We start from the raw sequence: 16,501 nt of genomic DNA on the forward strand, positions 1-16,501 counted from the left end.
TAGGCTATAATATTACTAGTAGGTAACTTATATACCTTTATAAGAGATATAAACCACAAGTAGTTTACTTAAATAAGTCTTAAGAAATAAAATTTAATATAAGATAATTATAAAGAAGAGTTTACTAAGCTTTTATAAATAATACTTATTAAGAAGTTTTATTTCTATCGCTAATATTAAGATAGTATAAGTATTATATAACTAGTAATATAGCTTATAAAGGGTTAAAAATAAATAGTTCTTTCTAGTAAATAAAGAGAGAAAAATAAAGGGTTTACTAGGGCGAATAGATTAGGTAGTCGCTAATTGTAGTCCTAGTATAGCGGCTGCTTTAGATAAGTAAACTAAAGGCTATTTTAGTCTGCCGTCTCAAAAGAGGATACAATCTGCCGAAGTCTAATTTACACCGTCACACAAGAAGATGCCTTATCTAGCTTTTCGCCTTACTGCTAAGTGTCCTAAAATGACTAGCGATTGCATTATATATACCTACTCGGGTTTGCCTCTCATATTCGCTTCCTTAACCTAGAGTATATCCAAGAATGAATATAACCAGCGAAGTCTTGCCTTGATCCCCTTGTACTGCAGGCAAGGGTAGGAGCGGCAAGAACCTCTGGTTTCTCGGTAGTACACGCTCTTTGCTTAGTGCCTCCCGGTGACTGAGGCTAGATAATGGGTCAATCCATTTCTTCGCTATTCATTGCATGTTTACGGTGCTCATTGTCCTCCATTTTGAGGAATGCTTCGTTCTATTAACGAGTTTGGTATTTTGAACACGTCTAATAGAAGGTATTTTGCCTACAACCCAGTCCATCCTTCCACGCCTTGTGGCCGTATGTGGTCTTTCCGATGGTTTGGCGTTTAGGAAAGAATGAATGCTTAACTTTTGGCATATTCTCCATTCCTCTCGACAGCTAGGAAAGCCAAACTCCACAGCTGGCGTACATTACTCTCAGTTCCAGAGCTGAGCCCGGGCGGAGGCGGTAAGACGCCCAAGGGTGAGAACCTGTAGCTCCCACTCTTCTCGCTACTTGCTGTACTGTAGGTCCAGCTCCAGACCTCAGACTGCAGTTGGTTTGAATTAGCTTCGATGACATCCCATAAAACGTTGTATGCACGTCTCAAAGCAGTGTACACGCCGTCATCGCGGCAGAATGCCAGAACCTCGTCAATATCCCGCGAGGCACGCTTCAAATCCGACGCAGGACATCGTGAAAGTTGTCGCTCCAAGCCCTTCGCCATCAGTGCTAGTTGCCAGCTCCAAATGACGGTTCCATGGTACGCAGAGTTGGTGAAGTTAGCTATTAAGACATCGTCACCGGATAATGCCGGGTTCGCAACAACAGCACCAAAGGGCGTAGTCAGGCCCGCGGGGAACGGACGAAGGATTGCATTTGCGGTGGAGTTGACAAAGGTCGTCAGCTGCTCGTCGTCGGTGGAATTGAGCAGGAAGAGACGGAAAGCCGTATCGGTATGGGTGATGGGTATCTTCTCTGGTGATGCAGTGCTATTGATCGCGATAGCATAGTCAATGACTTTTCCGGAGGAAGAGTAGTTAGCAAGAGAGTCCGCATGCGTCGGACCATCGTAGAAGGTGCTCTTGCTGGTATACTCTTCCAGAAGAGATATAGCATCATCAACGGTGATATTATACTGGAAGAGAGGGAGCGTCTTGTCTTCCCAAACTTTGGCCCTTTTAGCAGCAATGGTACTCCATTTCTTGGTGATAGAGTTGTTGGGGTATACGCCTGGCATTGCTGCCAAGCTAGAGATGGCGTAAAGTGCTGCTGGCGCGAGGGCACAGTTCACATCAAAAGGAATTCGACCATTTGCAAGGCCGTAGGTGGAGTCACGCCATTGGCCTACAAGTTCATTCTCTTTGAGGTGAATCAGGTTCTCGATCGACTGCTTTTTCTCAAAAGCCTCAGTGATATTCATGATTTTCTGCGTGGCGATGTAGCTGAGATGTCCCCAGCTCAGGCCCTGATTCTGAACATTGATCTCGCCAGCCTTGATGTTTAAGAGTGGTTTGATCCTTCCTGGTGATGCATTGAAGTACCGTGCCATGAGGATAGGAAGAAAGTAATCCGTGTCAATCATGGGATACACGAAGCCCGCAGCCGTTGAAGAGATATTATTCTGCAGATTCAGAAACGTTGCATAGTCGCCAATAGTCTCCTCATGACATACTGAACCGTCCGTCCGGTTAATTCGTTCTAAAACGGCTCCAATGACGGCTTCCATGGCTGAACTATTGCCGGTGCTGAGGACAGGCTCCAAGAGGAGGGCAGAGATCATGCTATCTCGGCCGAAGTACGTCAAGAACCTCCAACCGCCAGCGAGAAGCTTTTCTGCGTATGAAAAGAAAGACAGGGACTGGGCCTGTGACGGGTCTTGCTTGACTAGAGACTGGGATTCCTCGTTCAAGACCTGTCCGGGAGCCAACTGCTTGAGCTGAGGGTAGTTAAAGGACGCAGAAAACCGGTAGAACCCTGCCCCGAAGCTAACGGTCTTGTTATCGATACTGATTTCGCTGCCGTTGTTCTCCCAGGGCTCCAATGTGAGGGTTGTAGTGGTGACGTTGTCCAGCCAGAGACGAGAGAATTGAACACCCGTTTTATTGACCGTGGCGACATTAACGGCGTCCTGAATAAGAGGGCTGAGGATACTGGGTCCTTCGGTGAAGTCGCGGATGTTCCGGATGCTCCCAAGTATAGCCACTGTCAGCTCTGCGGAAGCATTGAACGAGAGGACCCCCTCAACGCCAACAAACGGGTACTCAGACGAGTCTTCCTCTCGGTGTACTGCGCCCAGAGGACCTCCAACGGTGGAGTTAACAAGCTCAACGGCAAGAGTCCCATTTTCACCGCTCTGAGGTTGGAAGAAAGTGCATATTCCGCTGTTCCCAGCAGGCCATGCTACAATCAGCCGTGGACCGATGATGGAGAGGTTGCTGTCTCTCAGAGGGCTGGTGACAACGACTTGTGCGTCGACATTGCAGTCTGAGTAAAAGAAGTTCTCATATGGCGGGTCGCTGAGATGTTGGCTGGTTACTTGACACGAACTAGACTTGTCGCCGAGGGCGATCGTGTAGTACAGTGGACTAAGCAACAAAGCCGCGTGAGGGATCAGCATTTTGAAACCAGGCGAATGAAGCTGAAGCCTGGAGTAGTGGTACTCGTCTGCTTTGAATCGGTCACCGAGGCCAACATTTATACGTCCCAGCGAGAGGCGTACTAGTTGTTCCTCATCGAGCTTCGTCATGAAGATGCCCCAAAGCGCGGTTACAAGAGAACGGGTTGCGGGGTAGTCCCGCATCTAAGTAGTCTGCGGGGTAATCGGGCCGCACAGTCGGTCCGACTGCGAAGCCGATCAACGAGGTATATGCCACATTCGACAACTTCTCTGGCGATCTCTCCAAAGGTCCTGGCTTTGGTGGGCTGATGACAAGGAGAAGTGGAAAGTTCCAGGCTGAAAAGTTCGGCAAGGCCATTCTTTTACGTCCGACAAAAGTCCACTAGCCTGAGGCATTACTCCTACAAGCCAATCAGTTCATCTTTTGACAAACTGGCAGTGACCGTTGGCTGTAACTGCCATGGATTGTTGAGCCACGCTTAATCATCAAGACTAACGAGTGTCCTTTGTGCTGGCCCCCATGCCAGTAGAAGAGCTGGGCTGATTGTACGGCCCGATTAGTTTTGTTCCTAGCTGTATGTCGTACTCGCTTCGTTAGACCCTTGAGCTTATGACTGGGCCTTCTGCTTGAGAGCTCCTAAACCCGGTTTTAATTTTGGACTGGTTAGAAACCCGGTCGCAACTGGAGTTTTGAGATGGTTTGTAAATCTAAGTCTCTTTTTACGCTTGGCACTTCCAGGACCCCTGGCTCTGTCCAGATGGTCGCGCCTCGTAGGCGTTCAGAGCCCTTCCGAAGCACAAATAGATGTATATCCATCTAAGGAAGACGTCCCCATAGATCCCAAATCAGTGAATGATAAAAGAAGAATGCCATGTATATGTTGAACAGAAGGCATATGCTGGGTATCACATGCGGGTCAAGAGTCTTAAGATTGCTTATGGATACAGTTAATCCTTCAGGGGCAGAGACTTCCCCAGGGGCACACAACACGAACACACTCGTCCTGCGTCAATGGACCGAGTACACGTACTGTCTGACAGTATAATGCTGATTGTGGATGTATTTTCTGTTCATCCAAAACCGGCTCGTACGCCGGTTCTCGAGATCCACTAAAAAGTCCTGGAAGGAGACATGAGTCGACTTAGAAATTTTCCTCAGGAAGGTTACTGTATTATGTCTATGAAGAGATATGCTGGGTTCCGATCGTTCATCCGCGGAGTGGGCGAGTTAGGATCCTTCATTAGGTCTGCTGGCATCGCAGCCATCCTTAACATTATCCGATGGTCTTAGGAGATTATGTATCGCAAGGCATTCTCGGATGTAGGTAGCCGTCGAGGTTTGGGATGATCGCCAAAGATCTATGTCCGCTGCTGCAACGTCGCGGTGATCCGATCCGGTGACTCGAACCAAAGTCTATGTTGGCGGATTAGCCGTTTAAGGTCCTGGCGCTGCCAATTGTTAGGCTCTAACGTCACTTAGGTTGGACATTGGTGGCTTACTATGGGCTTTATGTGGGATTTGAAGTCAAAGTATCGGGTGATGACATCCAAGCATAGCTGCGCCTTGTCAATGGCCATCTGCATCGGTAACCCAGTATTATACCTCCCTGTGCAAGTGCCGACCGAATAAGACCAGCCGCGCACTATGGTAGGCACATACCGCGACATCAAACTCTAGTATGTACCATTCGTCCTTCTGCTGAATAATGCCCGATAGGATTTCCACGATCTCTTCTGTGTGTCCAAAACACTTGTCCTTCATTAAAGATAGCTTGGTAGGTGGTATCCCTTTTGTGGCTAGATTTGGAGAAAGCCCAGAATATTCGGTGAAGAAATCACCATAGAGGTCACAGTATCATTGATGCCAGCTGAGGTGCACGCTTGCATATTGCGGTGGTCTATAGAGCTTTATGGGGTCTGAGGGTGGGTACTGACCAGAGGGCGCAATCCTAGATCGGAGTCGAAGCAGGTCGTTTTCGAATTCCTCTATGGAGCAAAGCAGCTTGAAAATATTAATTTCTTTAAGAAAGAGGCGTCGGTTTAATCTATTTGAACGTCAGTAGCAAATCCGCCTCTTCGCATGCGCCGTACGAGGAAGAGGCAACGTAGACGGCAGTGGTTAAATCTTGGACTGGGCAAGAGATGTAAGGGATTAGACGGTATCGACAGTAAAGAAATTCATGCGCATACATTCCAATACACGCCGAATAAACGCAAACGTTACAGAAGCTGCATGAAGGCTTATGGCTCGAGGCCCCAATCCCTTATCGGAGTGTAGATATCCAGTGTTTACCACCAGTTCCTCGGTAAAGTCGATCTCCTCGCAAGGTAATTGAAGATGGATAGTGTCAGGATGAAACAGTTCATAGCCCTTCAATTCCGAAGAGAAATTCCCATCAAGTAGGTGCGACGACCAGAAAGTTCTCCTAATCTCCTGGGCAGCCAGTCTTAGGCCTGAGTGTTCGTAGTTGAGGCGCAGGGCCGCTGCCCACCGTCCGGCGAGGCCAGCCATCATGAAGGCCCGCGAGAGCTGTCCCATGGTGACGCGGTAGCGAATGACGAGCAGGGAAGCCTGGAGCTGGAAAATCGAGGGTTGTTCGAGGCGATCGAGGATTAGGCGTTCTGACATCCGGATCCATGCATCGCGCTCAGCCCCATGTTTGGAGAAATATACAGCTGTAATAGCGCAAATGGCAAGATTTAATGTCTTGTCGATGGTTTTATCACGACATCGCTGGACGACGGTAGGCTTGTGAAGGAAATTGTAGGAGGAAAGGGGGTAGAGACCGTTAAAGCGTTGCGCAACCAGTGATGTTTCGCCCTCGCCCGAGGGGCAAGTGTATGGTGACGCCAATGAAATTGCAGGTTCCATGCCACAAGCCGAACTGTCAACGGTGGACCCCGGATACGGCCCTTAGAGTTGGCCCCAGCAGCGGCCCGGCCGACTTGCTGACCGAGCCTGGTTGAGTATCCTCCAATGTCAATGGGAAAGTTGTCTTGGGGTTAGCCATTGGTCTTTTCGTAGCGATGGAGCCGGTCTGGCATTGAGAGCAGGGCGGATTGCGTCTTGCGAACAGCACTAAGAAACAAGATGCCTCCCAGAACCTTGCCATTCAATTAGCTATATAAGTTAAAAATACCTTAGTTAAGGTGTTTTTATAATATATAATATGGATAAATATTATAAATAATAAGGTCAGGCATGATAGTAAATGAATACATTCTCCTGCCTACCTTATTACATCTTAGGTAGACCTAGTTCCTCGTAGTAGAGAGCCTCCTTGCCCGATCCTCCATCTCAAGTACACATCGACGCATCGACGCATCGACGCCTCTACTACATATCCCAGACCACCACAAGATTATGTCCACGCAAAAGTCATATCGGCCCGGCCCGTATCCAGCGGCGGGGATGAGTTCCAGCTTTCCCCGGCATGCGCGTCTAGCTCCCAGGCGAAGGGTCGCCGCAGTCCAGCTGGAAAATCCTCCTCCTCGGGAAACCGGCCGTTACTCAGACTCAAGTCCATTGATAATACCAGCCGAAGGTACAGATTTGGATTAGAGCTGAAAATGTCAGGCCACCCAAACGAGTCCGTCGTAGGCTGTAAGCATTCTAGCTCAAGGAAGCCGACAATATGTTGCACTGCGCGGATAACAAAATCGGCGCTGTCATACTGTTCGTAACATGTCTTGATAGTTTGAATGACAGCTTTTAAGCGCAAGTTCTTCTCCAGAAGCTCAGAACTCGACGCCGCTGAGCACGAGGATGTCGGCAACCCGGCGAGCTTTACATCCAACATGTGGAGAACCAGCGGCGTTGCGATGCACGTAACAGCACTGCTGGGAAGCCATCGGTCAAGGCTCATATGGTGCAGCGTTTGGAGTGACTGGGTCACTGATAGGACAGCATCCTGAATCTCCCATTGATTTTGAGATCCTGCTGGCCACCCGCTTAGAATATAGTAGCACGGTGGACTGGTTTGACCTGCCAGGCTTAGAGCCTCGTAATGACAGAGAGCAATCCATGATGAACTAAATCTCAGTCAGTCTTGCTTGGGAAATTGTATACGAGTCAGGCTTTTCGTACTGGTAGTATATATAAATCAGGTTAATGTGTAACGTTACCGAATAGTGAGGAACCTCGGTGTTATTCGACACTGCCAGCGTCTCTGTGCATCTGCCAAGCAAGAAGTGAAGAGAGAGAGAGGTTTTCTTGTCCCATTCTCTTAATGCATTCTTGGTATCCGAGATTCTTGTCAATACTGCGACCAGGTCTGGTCCATGTAGACGTTGCTTATCCAATGGGTAGACCAGCGCCAGGACATCAGTCAGAACGACACAAAGGTCGGCAAACCTCTCCAGAATACTATTTAGGCATGTCTTTGAGGTTTCGCTGTATACTCTGCTATGCTGGATCTCGTTTTCTAGGTCCGCAGATCGTAGTGGTGCGTAGAAGCCAGAGTCAGTGTGCGCTGGATCGATCTGGGGTCGTCTCCTGAGACACAACGAGAGCACCCTGTCTCGGATGATGCAACACCACCATAGTCTCTTCAGAACACCCTGAAGATCCGAATTGTCCGTTTCGTTGGGGGTTGAGTAGGGTGCGTGCCAGGCTGCTTCTGCAATTTGAGCGTGTTGAATAGCGATGTTTAGCCAGGTGATGTTGACCTCTTTAATGCCGAGGTAGGTTGAAGAGGACCTACAGGAGAGCAAGAGAGCGGCTTGTGCAATGCAAATCGACGATGATTCACTCCCGAAGTCATACAGAAGCTGCGAACTAGCATGAGCGGGTAGTACTGGAGTTTTGTAGAGGGAACCACCTTCGCCTTGCTGTAAAAGCCAGCCTTTGCTTCCTTTAGACTTGAGAAACCAAGATTCCCGAGTGTTTCTAAAGATACAAACTGCTCAATCTTTAGCAATAGTCCTTCCTGAAGTAGAATGGGTGAACCTACGTTGCAAGCTGCAAATAATAGCGCTTGGAAGACCAGCAGAGATATTTTCGGACCTGATGCATCTGCGGCCGCCCACCGCCGAGAATATATGTTCCAGAAAGATTGTTCATCTAGTAACGGGAGAAGAGGATGGACATAGAGGAAGTACTGTTGCACGATAGAATCCATGGTTTGCCGTCGCGGGACAAGAAGGCAGCCTTGTATGTCGAGAAAGTCTATCTCTTCGGAGGGCATGTTGGCAAGATTACCGATACTGAGGAAGTGATAGTCCAGATAGAGCACTGAGTCTGCGGCCGGCTCTACGCAAAACGAGGGTTCGAAGGAGGTAGGGGTTGGGGGGGTGAGCGCATCTGTGGCATGCGGCGATGTCCCTGCGTCTGATGTGATCTCATCAGTTTGTGGCGAGTGATCCCACACCGACTTCTTCAACAGCCGGACCCTGTCCTTGAAGCCTCTGCTGAAGCCGGATTTGTTAGCGTAGCCAGACCTCTGGGCGTTGGGAGAGGTACACTCACGCTCTTTTGGTGGAGGGCAGAGTTGTGCAGGTTTTGCCACGCAAACAGCAGTTCGTACATGGCCCGTCTTTCTTCGAGACATCGCAGCGGACCTTTCTCTCACGGCAGCGTAAGCACGCCCAGGGTGCTTTCAGCCGTGGTCGGGAGGCCTTGAACTCGGATTGAGAGATGTCTCCCGGGCCGAGTGGCTCCATGATTGACACGCCCGTGGTAGTGTCCGTCCAAAAGAGATCCTACCTAGAGGTATTGGACAATGTCACGAGCCCTTCAAATAGTCTGAACGGCCTGGAAAATAGTAAAGTTGGAACTCGTCTGACTTGGTGACTGCACGGCAATGGTAAAACGAGAAGAGGATTAAGGTCAACAAAGAATTATGTGGCGGTTGCTGTCGATGGGCCCGCAATATCAGAGATATGGAGAAGAAGAAAAAAAAACAGGCTCTTGATCATGGTTGAAGCAAGTCCCGGAGGGAGCCGCACTACTTAGAGTATGCTGTCGATGAGTGCTGTTGATGCGGTGGAGAGCCCGCAGAGGCTTCTTGGTGTGTGACTGTGTGTCCTCGGATCCGTATATTCGCAAAAGTAACCTCGGATCCGTCAAAGATTGGTCAGTCGCCTCGACCCGCAGATCTTCACTACAGACATAACCACCTTACTGTCACATTGCTGCCATCTTTGGAGACATGCAGCACAATTGCAGTAAGTTAAATCTTGATAGGTCCGAGCTCGCGATGATCCTGTGTATTGATTGGTATCTCGCTTAGAAGATCCAGCCACAGCTGATTCTTGGGAACCAGGGTTATTTCGGAAGGCTAACCGGATCCCCCTCCTTTCATTACTCGATTTGCATTAGGTTACCCCGCAGTTTTGTCAAAGCGATTTGCAGGGCTTCTGGCTTCGGCCTAACGTACCTGAGCCGGATCCGATGTAGCAGACGAATATCCCTGTTCGCCCTTCCCTTGACTATTGGGTTAGTTTTCACTCTGCTTGTTCGGCGAGCAGACGCGAAAGGGCTCGGATGTTCTTGAATCCCAGCCCTCCGTTGCCACCGTGGCAATTTTCCAACCTCCCCCTTGCTCTCTGAGCATCGGTGTTCCAATACCAATCCGCGTACTAGGAACAACAGTACCCAATCGCCCAAGGCTGATGCTCTAAGTCCACCGTGCTATACCCAACATCTCATCATTATAAGGTTGGTTGATTGGCATTGGGCTTGAGCCAGATTTGTAAACACGTCATGCGGACAACTCCCGACCATACCTGGCATCCTACTAGGCGTGGTCCCACCAGTCAGACTTGAAAGAGCGCTTCCATTCCGTGATTCCAGATCGTCCGACCAAGTGATTTGATACAGCCCGCCGTCTAGGAGTAGGAATAGCATGAGTTGGGACGTCAATCACGCTCTGCTTTTCTAGCGAACAAGATAGGGCACTCCTCAAAGTGCAGCTAAAATAGAGTAAAAAACAAGCCATAGTATTATTGGCTTTGAGAAAAGAAAGATATGAGCTGAAACTATTAGACATGCTAAGGTGAGAGCCCAACCTTTCAAGCCCGTTGTTTCAAGGCGACAAAAAGAATAACGAACCTAGCCGTGAGGCATATCGATCTGCCACCTTGAAAAACCGCTCCTCAAAGCGTATACCGGAATCCCTCTAGCCCTCCGATAATCTTGCCACCGGCCGTAGCGCGCTTGTTCGCTCTGAAAAACTTGACATCTAGCGCTAGGGTGATGAGAATAATTAAGCTACTGGCGATCATCGCAGCGTAGATCCCTGGCCGATACCCAGGCGCATCCTGGCTGCGGAACACGGTGCTACCAATTATACCTCCAATGCCCCCCGTCCCAACCAGGGTAGCCGAGCAGAGAGCTCTCTTCCATTGGCCGCGAATATTATTGGCTTGCCAGGTCAGGATGCAGGGGACGTTGGCGTTGCAAGCCGTGGTGGTGACGAAGGCTCCAAAGTATCGTGCGCCCACGTTGGTAGCGAAGCCGAGCAGCGGCAGCCCTGCAGAAGCGAGTTAGCGCCTAGACCTCAGACAAGTCTCATAGGGAGTCGGGCGTCTCATACCAACGAGGAGCAGGCAGCCGTTGAATACGATAAACGGAGAACGAATTCGATACTTGTCGCTCAGGTGCGCCATAGTATACATGGCAATCCCTGCAGCGATGTATGGAGGCGCAATGAGGCACTGAGACACGGCGACACTAAATCCCAGACCATCTTTGAGGATCAACGGAAGAAAGTACGCAATAGCGTATGTGTTGACGGTAGTGAGACCAAAGAGTGCAGCGAAGCCCCAGATCTTGAGATCGAAAGCATTTGCCAGATACTCGCGCAGAGAAAAGCTACAGAGCCTAAATCAGCAATAAAGTCAGGGACAGGCGTTTCGGCAAGGGCTTACCGTTCAGCAGTGGCGTCCGCTCTGTCCAGTTCGATTCTTGCCACAATAAAGTCGACCTCTCTCTTGCTCAGCTTGAGGCCCAAAACATGGCTCACAGCATCGGGGAAGCCCAAGACGGTGAGGTAGGCGAAGCCTGCCACAACACAGGTGAGCACTCCCTGCAGGATGAAGATCCACCTCCACCCCGATATTCCGCTTTGTAGAGTTATGGCGCCGGTCTCCTTGTCGATCACGACTCGCCCCCACCAGGAAGGCCCGGCGCCATGGCCATCCAGTTGCGAGAAGCCGAGAGCCAGGACGCCTGAGAACGCAGACATGGTTGTTCCGATGAGGTAGAACACGGCGTTTCGTTTCTGGAGCTCGTATCTGGGGTACCAACAACTGAGCAGGTATGCGCAACCTGAAATCTGTCAGTTGCTGACGGCGTGCGGCATCATCGCCTCATGTGTACTCACCTGGGAAGAATCCAGCCTCGCAAGCCCCAAGGATGAGCCGGAGGGGATGAGCTCGCTCCAGTTCCTGACGAATCCACTCGCGATGGTTGCCAAACCCCAAACCAGCGTTGTAAGTGACAGAAAAAGGCGTGGTCCTACTTTCCGTAGGATGGCGGTCGACGGAGGCTGGAAAATCACGTAGGGAATGAAGAACAGGAGCACGACGATAGAGTATCGGTTGCCTGTCATGACCAGATCCGTGCTCATGCCAGAAATCATCGCAATTCCAGTGTTGTTTCTGTCCATGAGGGAGACACAGTAGAGGAATCCGAGCGTTGAGACCAGGCGGACGTCAATGCGGCGGATTGTCCTCTTCTGCTCATCAGGAGTCAGAGCTTCGACCGCCGCAACGTAGGCAGCCTGGGCAGCATCGCCGTCACAGGAGGTTGCGAGGTCGAGTTGCTCGCCAACAGCGACGTCTTTGCCGGGTGTATCGCATTTCGCCATCTTCTCAGACGTGTCCAGAGAGGTGAGTCGTAACTGCGACTATTTTGTAATCTACGGAGAGATGCTAAAGGCTTGAGGTAACGAGGCAGAGGTTAGGGTGCCGGACAGCCTAGATATAGACAGCCCCATTCACTAGCAATCCAAGATATGCCAATGACTATCGGATCCGGATTCAGGCTTGAAGCAGCCTTGGGCTCTCTCGGTTCCGCCAAGTATTCACCTTCATCTTGCAACTGAGGGTTGCCCTTCCAGAGTGTTTTGTCGGCATCAAGAAGTCAAGATGCGCATGGTTAGGTTCATGGCCTGCAACATTTCTTGATAGCCCCTGTCATAATCCAGATGAATTTTCAACTACAAGAGATAAACATCGGATCCGGTGTCCCTTGCTACATACCTGCCACCCCTGGAGCAGCTGAATTGCAACCATCACAATGGTTCCTTTACTTTACCCCGCAAAGTTTAACCCCATACCCCGCAAAAAACTACTGCAACTCCCCGGATTTGTGGCGTTCGCAAATTATCCGAGTACTACGATAGTTCCTCAGACAAGGATGGCGGCTTGATGAGGTCTGTGCGGAAACCACATCGGGCCAGGTGCTGCCCATTCCGCGATGACAGAAATAAGAAAGTAGGTGGCCCACCAGAAGGTTGGCCCAATCCAGTGTCAAGTTTTCCGCTTTGATGTCGGTCTCCATGATGAACTTGGAAGGCGGGGGACTGTTATCATCTTGGCGGAATTGCAGTTTCTAGAGGCGTATGCTTGAGACACTAGCTGGAAACCGACAAGTTTCTGCGATCAACAGGACGAGAGGCTTCGCATCGTATACGAGTTACCGAAAACATGACCCGAGTTCGCTTGGGTGCGAGCCTTGGACGATATTGAAGCTCGGAACCGTGCCTTCCATGGTAGTCACGAAGCCCTCCTGAGAGGATGCGACATATTGACGGGCATGGAGAAGGATGAACGTCTCGGGAAGGATGTTCTTCAGGAAAAGTATATTTATCCCCCAGGCCTCCCCCGAGAAATGCCCTCTACTCAAAAACCCACTTCGTCTCAAAGTGGTCCCCTTCTCCAGTCTAAATAACAAAGCTCTACCATCTCCATCTTCCTCACCATGTCCAATCTCCTTACCCTCGCAGGCCTCGCGTGTCTTGTTGCGCATGGCGCGCTGGCAGCAAGTCTGGGTGCCTATAACGTCGATCCCAATAGCGTGTCCGTGTCTGGGATGTCCGCTGGAGGGTTCATGGCGGCCCAGCTGGGCGTTGCCTACTCCAGTACTTTCAAAACAGGCTTCGGTGTGTTTGCCGGTGGCCCCTACGACTGTGCTCGTAACCAACTGGTGAGACCTCTGACTTATACTTAGCACTTGCGCGCCGCGGGGCTATTCTAATGTTCGTCACTGAAACAGTACAGCGCCTGCATGTACAATCAGAACCCGTCCATCACGAAGCCAGTCGCCAACATGAACTCCTGGAGTGGGAGTCAAATTGACCCCGTCGCCAATCTGCAAGATCGCCAGATTTACATGCAGGTTGGATCTGCCGATATAACCGTGGGGCCGAAGCCCATGAATCAGCTCAAGGCGCAATTGGCCAACTTTAATAATCCATCCAAGGTCTCCTTCGTCACCACCAGCGGCGCTGCTCACGTATTTCCAGCCGACTTTGATTCGACTGGCAACAACCAGTGCGGGCAAGCAGCGTCCCCCTACATCAGTAACTGTGGTTACGATGGTGCAGGTGAAGTGTTGAGGTGGATGTACGGTGATCTCACACCCAGGCAGAACGGACAGCTCTCTGGCAGTGTAGTAGCCTTCTCCCAAGCAGGCACCTATGGCGCCTCTGGAATGGACAGCACTGGATATCTCTACGTTCCACAGGCTTGCCAGAGTGGTTCCTCATGCAAACTGCATGTGGTTCTTCATGGATGCCTGCAGAGCTATGGCAATATTGGAAATAAGTTTATCAGCAACACGGGCTACAACAAATGGGCTGGTAAGTCTAACTTATTTTGCTGTTTTGTCTCTGGGCCGTTGGCTAAAATAACCTTGATGCAGATACGAACAATATCATCATTCTCTACCCGCAAGCCAAGGCTGACTCTTCGATCCATGTAATCTGGAGTGGACTTTACCTTAGCAACCCCAATGCTTGCTTTGACTGGCTCGGTTGGTATGGTTCCAATGCTGATCAGAAGGGAGGTGAGTTACCTGAGTTTTTCCTGTTTGAGAAGATTCGTCCCACTGATGCATGATGTCATTTCGTAGGCGTTCAAATGGCGGCCATTGTCAACCAGGTGAATAAGATCACAAGTGGTTACTCGGGTTAGTGATCATGCCACTACTTCATATACCGATTCGTTGGCTCTACTACACTCGCTCTACTCGTGTTCAGACAATATGTTTAACTAGCTGGAATGGGAATCCCTTGTACCTAGACTCCTTCATTCGTAAGGCTGGAAGTGACAATTTAAACTGCCGAACGAAATAAGAATGCATATCTCATATCGGAATATTCAAGGGTATATGACACCCCTTACTACCTAGTTTCGTGACAAACAAGCAGACAAAGGCCTACAGCAGAATGAAGGGACTTGATGTTCCTTGGGACTCTAGACTCTGCTGTCGCCTTGGCCAACATTTCTTCCTTTGCTTTTTGTTGATCATCATACCGGCTCTAAAGACTGCATCGGTCACAAGAGCAAAGAACACAGTTATCAACACATGACGGCATTAAAACACCATTCCGTAAGCACTGTAAATTTCTTCTATTGCTGCCGAACTGCAGGAACATCATATGACTGCCGTGCGTCTCGAGGATTTTGTACCCAAAGACGGAACTCTCCATATTCATTGTCGGCTTGATCAATACGTGCGTCCGAACAAGCGGTTGGCCTGACAAAGGTGCTGTCGGATCCGAATACAGCGGGAAGAGTAATGCAGTCGGTATCAACGGAAACGTGCTTCGGATCCGATGGAGAATGCGGGACGGCATTGGCGAATCAGTCAGGATCCTTCGTGTAGCTAGCTGCGGGGCATCATTACAAAGGGGCCATGCGGGCGTGAAAATCCATTGACGGGTTATAAATATAAGCTTGGGAAGGATACCAGCCACCTCACACGACTCGAGAGGGAGCCTTGCTCATACACAATGTCCCAACCCATCCCCCTCACGTCTTGCCCGGAATGTTTCGACCCGTCAACAATCCCCTCCGAATCCAGGGCGTTCAATCAAAAGCTGATTGAACTTGCTCTCAGTGCTCCCAAGTGGACGGAGGTGGGAGCTGCCGAGTATCGGCGTCTACGCGCGGCTGGGAAAACTGTTCTCCCTGGTCCAACTCTCCTGGCATCCGCAACCGCGTTCCAGATACCTTCGCGTGACTCGGATCGCCCTATTCCATGCCGACTCCTCAGGCCGCAGAACAACAAGCCTTTGTGTGCCATTTTCATGCACATCCATGGTGGCGGCTGGGTGCTGCAGGACGAAACATACCAAGACCCGAGGCTACAGGCCATAGCAGATAACCACGGCCTGCTCTGCATCTCGGTCGGCTACCGGCTCGCTCCTGAGCATCCTTTCCCCGCGGGACCCGAGGATTGCTACGATGCTGCAGAATGGCTCGTAGCTAGCGCTGAGGATACCTTTGGGGCGTCGCTGGGTTTCATCGGTGGGGAGTCTGCCGGCGCGCACTTGTCGATGCTCACAACTATCCATTTGCTACAGCATGATAAGGCCGAATTCTCTAGCTTTCGCCTCAGAGGCATTATGCTTCATTTTGGCTGTTATAGCCTGGACTGGACGCCGAGGGTCTATTCATACCGCAGAGGACAATCCTGTCTCGTCCTGGACCGGGACAGTATGACTGACTTCCGGCAGGCATTCTTACCAGGCTGTCGGCCCGAGACGCTAAAGAATCCTCGTGTTAGCCCTCTATATGCGGATCTAGAGAGCTTGAGAGGAAGGCTACCCTCGGCTCTCTTTACTTGCGGCACTGAGGACTGCCTCCTGGATGATACGCTGTTCATGAATTCGAAATGGTTGGTGGCAGGTGGCGAGTCGGTCCTTTGTATTATACCGGGTGCGCCGCATGGCTATATTATGTTCCCCCGACACGTCGTTGGGGGCGGTGCTGAGGCAGGAATGCAAGCTGTTGATAATTTCCTAGCATTCAGAACTAAGATTAATTAAATAGTATCTTGCTATTTACTTATAAGCTAAGTTGTATAGTTAAATTACAATCCTATTCCCGTGTTCTATTCGTCCTTTACCTAAGCTTTGTTTCATCAATCGTCCCTTGCAAGTATTAATTTCTTGGTGATGGTTTCGCTGATTAAACGCGAGTAGGTTAAAGTACTTAAGTTTGCTCACATAGGTCAGCTTGACGCGTATTATTACCTTAATCCATAAGAGTAAACTCTAACTCACGCGTATCAAATGTAATTACGTATACCGCGATACGCGACCCATAGAGACTATTTAATGTGCTCTGCTGCGTTAGTCGCCCCTATGAGCTGCCCCAGCTTGTTTTCCAAAGTCCATTATCTCAAAATAAATTT

The 16,501-nt window shown here is 50.0% G+C and overlaps 6 protein-coding genes across 6 annotated transcripts; 2 read left to right on the top strand and 4 right to left on the bottom strand.

Annotated features, from left to right (window-relative positions):
* Positions 1–879: 879 nt before the first annotated feature.
* On the bottom strand, positions 880–3,264 carry MRS44_010854 (uncharacterized protein; the record flags this gene model as incomplete). The annotated part of the gene is made up of 1 exon (XM_046284805.2): positions 880–3,264. The coding sequence occupies one exon, from the start codon at positions 3,262–3,264 to the stop codon at positions 880–882; it is 2,385 nt and encodes a 794-aa protein (XP_046127216.2).
* A 2,023-nt stretch (positions 3,265–5,287) lies between these two features.
* MRS44_010855 (uncharacterized protein) lies at positions 5,288–6,007 on the bottom strand (the record flags this gene model as incomplete). Its single annotated transcript, XM_065619491.1, has 1 exon — positions 5,288–6,007. The coding sequence occupies one exon, from the start codon at positions 6,005–6,007 to the stop codon at positions 5,288–5,290; it is 720 nt and encodes a 239-aa protein (XP_065475563.1).
* Positions 6,008–6,497: 490 nt separating this feature from the next.
* On the bottom strand, positions 6,498–8,684 carry MRS44_010856 (uncharacterized protein; the record flags this gene model as incomplete). Its single annotated transcript, XM_065619492.1, has 4 exons — positions 6,498–7,167; positions 7,223–7,834; positions 7,901–8,036; positions 8,084–8,684. The coding sequence occupies 4 exons, from the start codon at positions 8,682–8,684 to the stop codon at positions 6,498–6,500; spliced, it is 2,019 nt and encodes a 672-aa protein (XP_065475564.1).
* A 1,546-nt stretch (positions 8,685–10,230) lies between these two features.
* Positions 10,231–12,640, bottom strand: MRS44_010857 (uncharacterized protein; the record flags this gene model as incomplete). Its single annotated transcript, XM_065619493.1, has 6 exons — positions 10,231–10,607; positions 10,671–10,948; positions 11,005–11,404; positions 11,460–11,523; positions 11,598–11,978; positions 12,587–12,640. The coding sequence occupies 6 exons, from the start codon at positions 12,638–12,640 to the stop codon at positions 10,231–10,233; spliced, it is 1,554 nt and encodes a 517-aa protein (XP_065475565.1).
* Positions 12,641–13,060: 420 nt separating this feature from the next.
* On the top strand, positions 13,061–14,274 carry MRS44_010858 (uncharacterized protein; the record flags this gene model as incomplete). Its single annotated transcript, XM_046270713.2, has 4 exons — positions 13,061–13,285; positions 13,355–13,940; positions 14,003–14,146; positions 14,213–14,274. 4 exons carry the CDS (start codon positions 13,061–13,063, stop codon positions 14,272–14,274), a joined length of 1,017 nt encoding a protein of 338 aa, XP_046135504.2.
* Positions 14,275–15,095: 821 nt separating this feature from the next.
* Positions 15,096–16,133, top strand: MRS44_010859 (uncharacterized protein; the record flags this gene model as incomplete). Its single annotated transcript, XM_046280018.2, has 1 exon — positions 15,096–16,133. The coding sequence occupies one exon, from the start codon at positions 15,096–15,098 to the stop codon at positions 16,131–16,133; it is 1,038 nt and encodes a 345-aa protein (XP_046135503.2).
* Between the last annotated feature and the right edge of the window lie 368 nt (positions 16,134–16,501).

Source organism: Fusarium solani (genome assembly GCF_023522795.1).
Source record: "Fusarium solani strain SB1 chromosome Unknown bctg00000007, whole genome shotgun sequence".
NCBI classification, from domain to species: Eukaryota; Fungi; Ascomycota; class Sordariomycetes; order Hypocreales; family Nectriaceae; genus Fusarium; species Fusarium solani.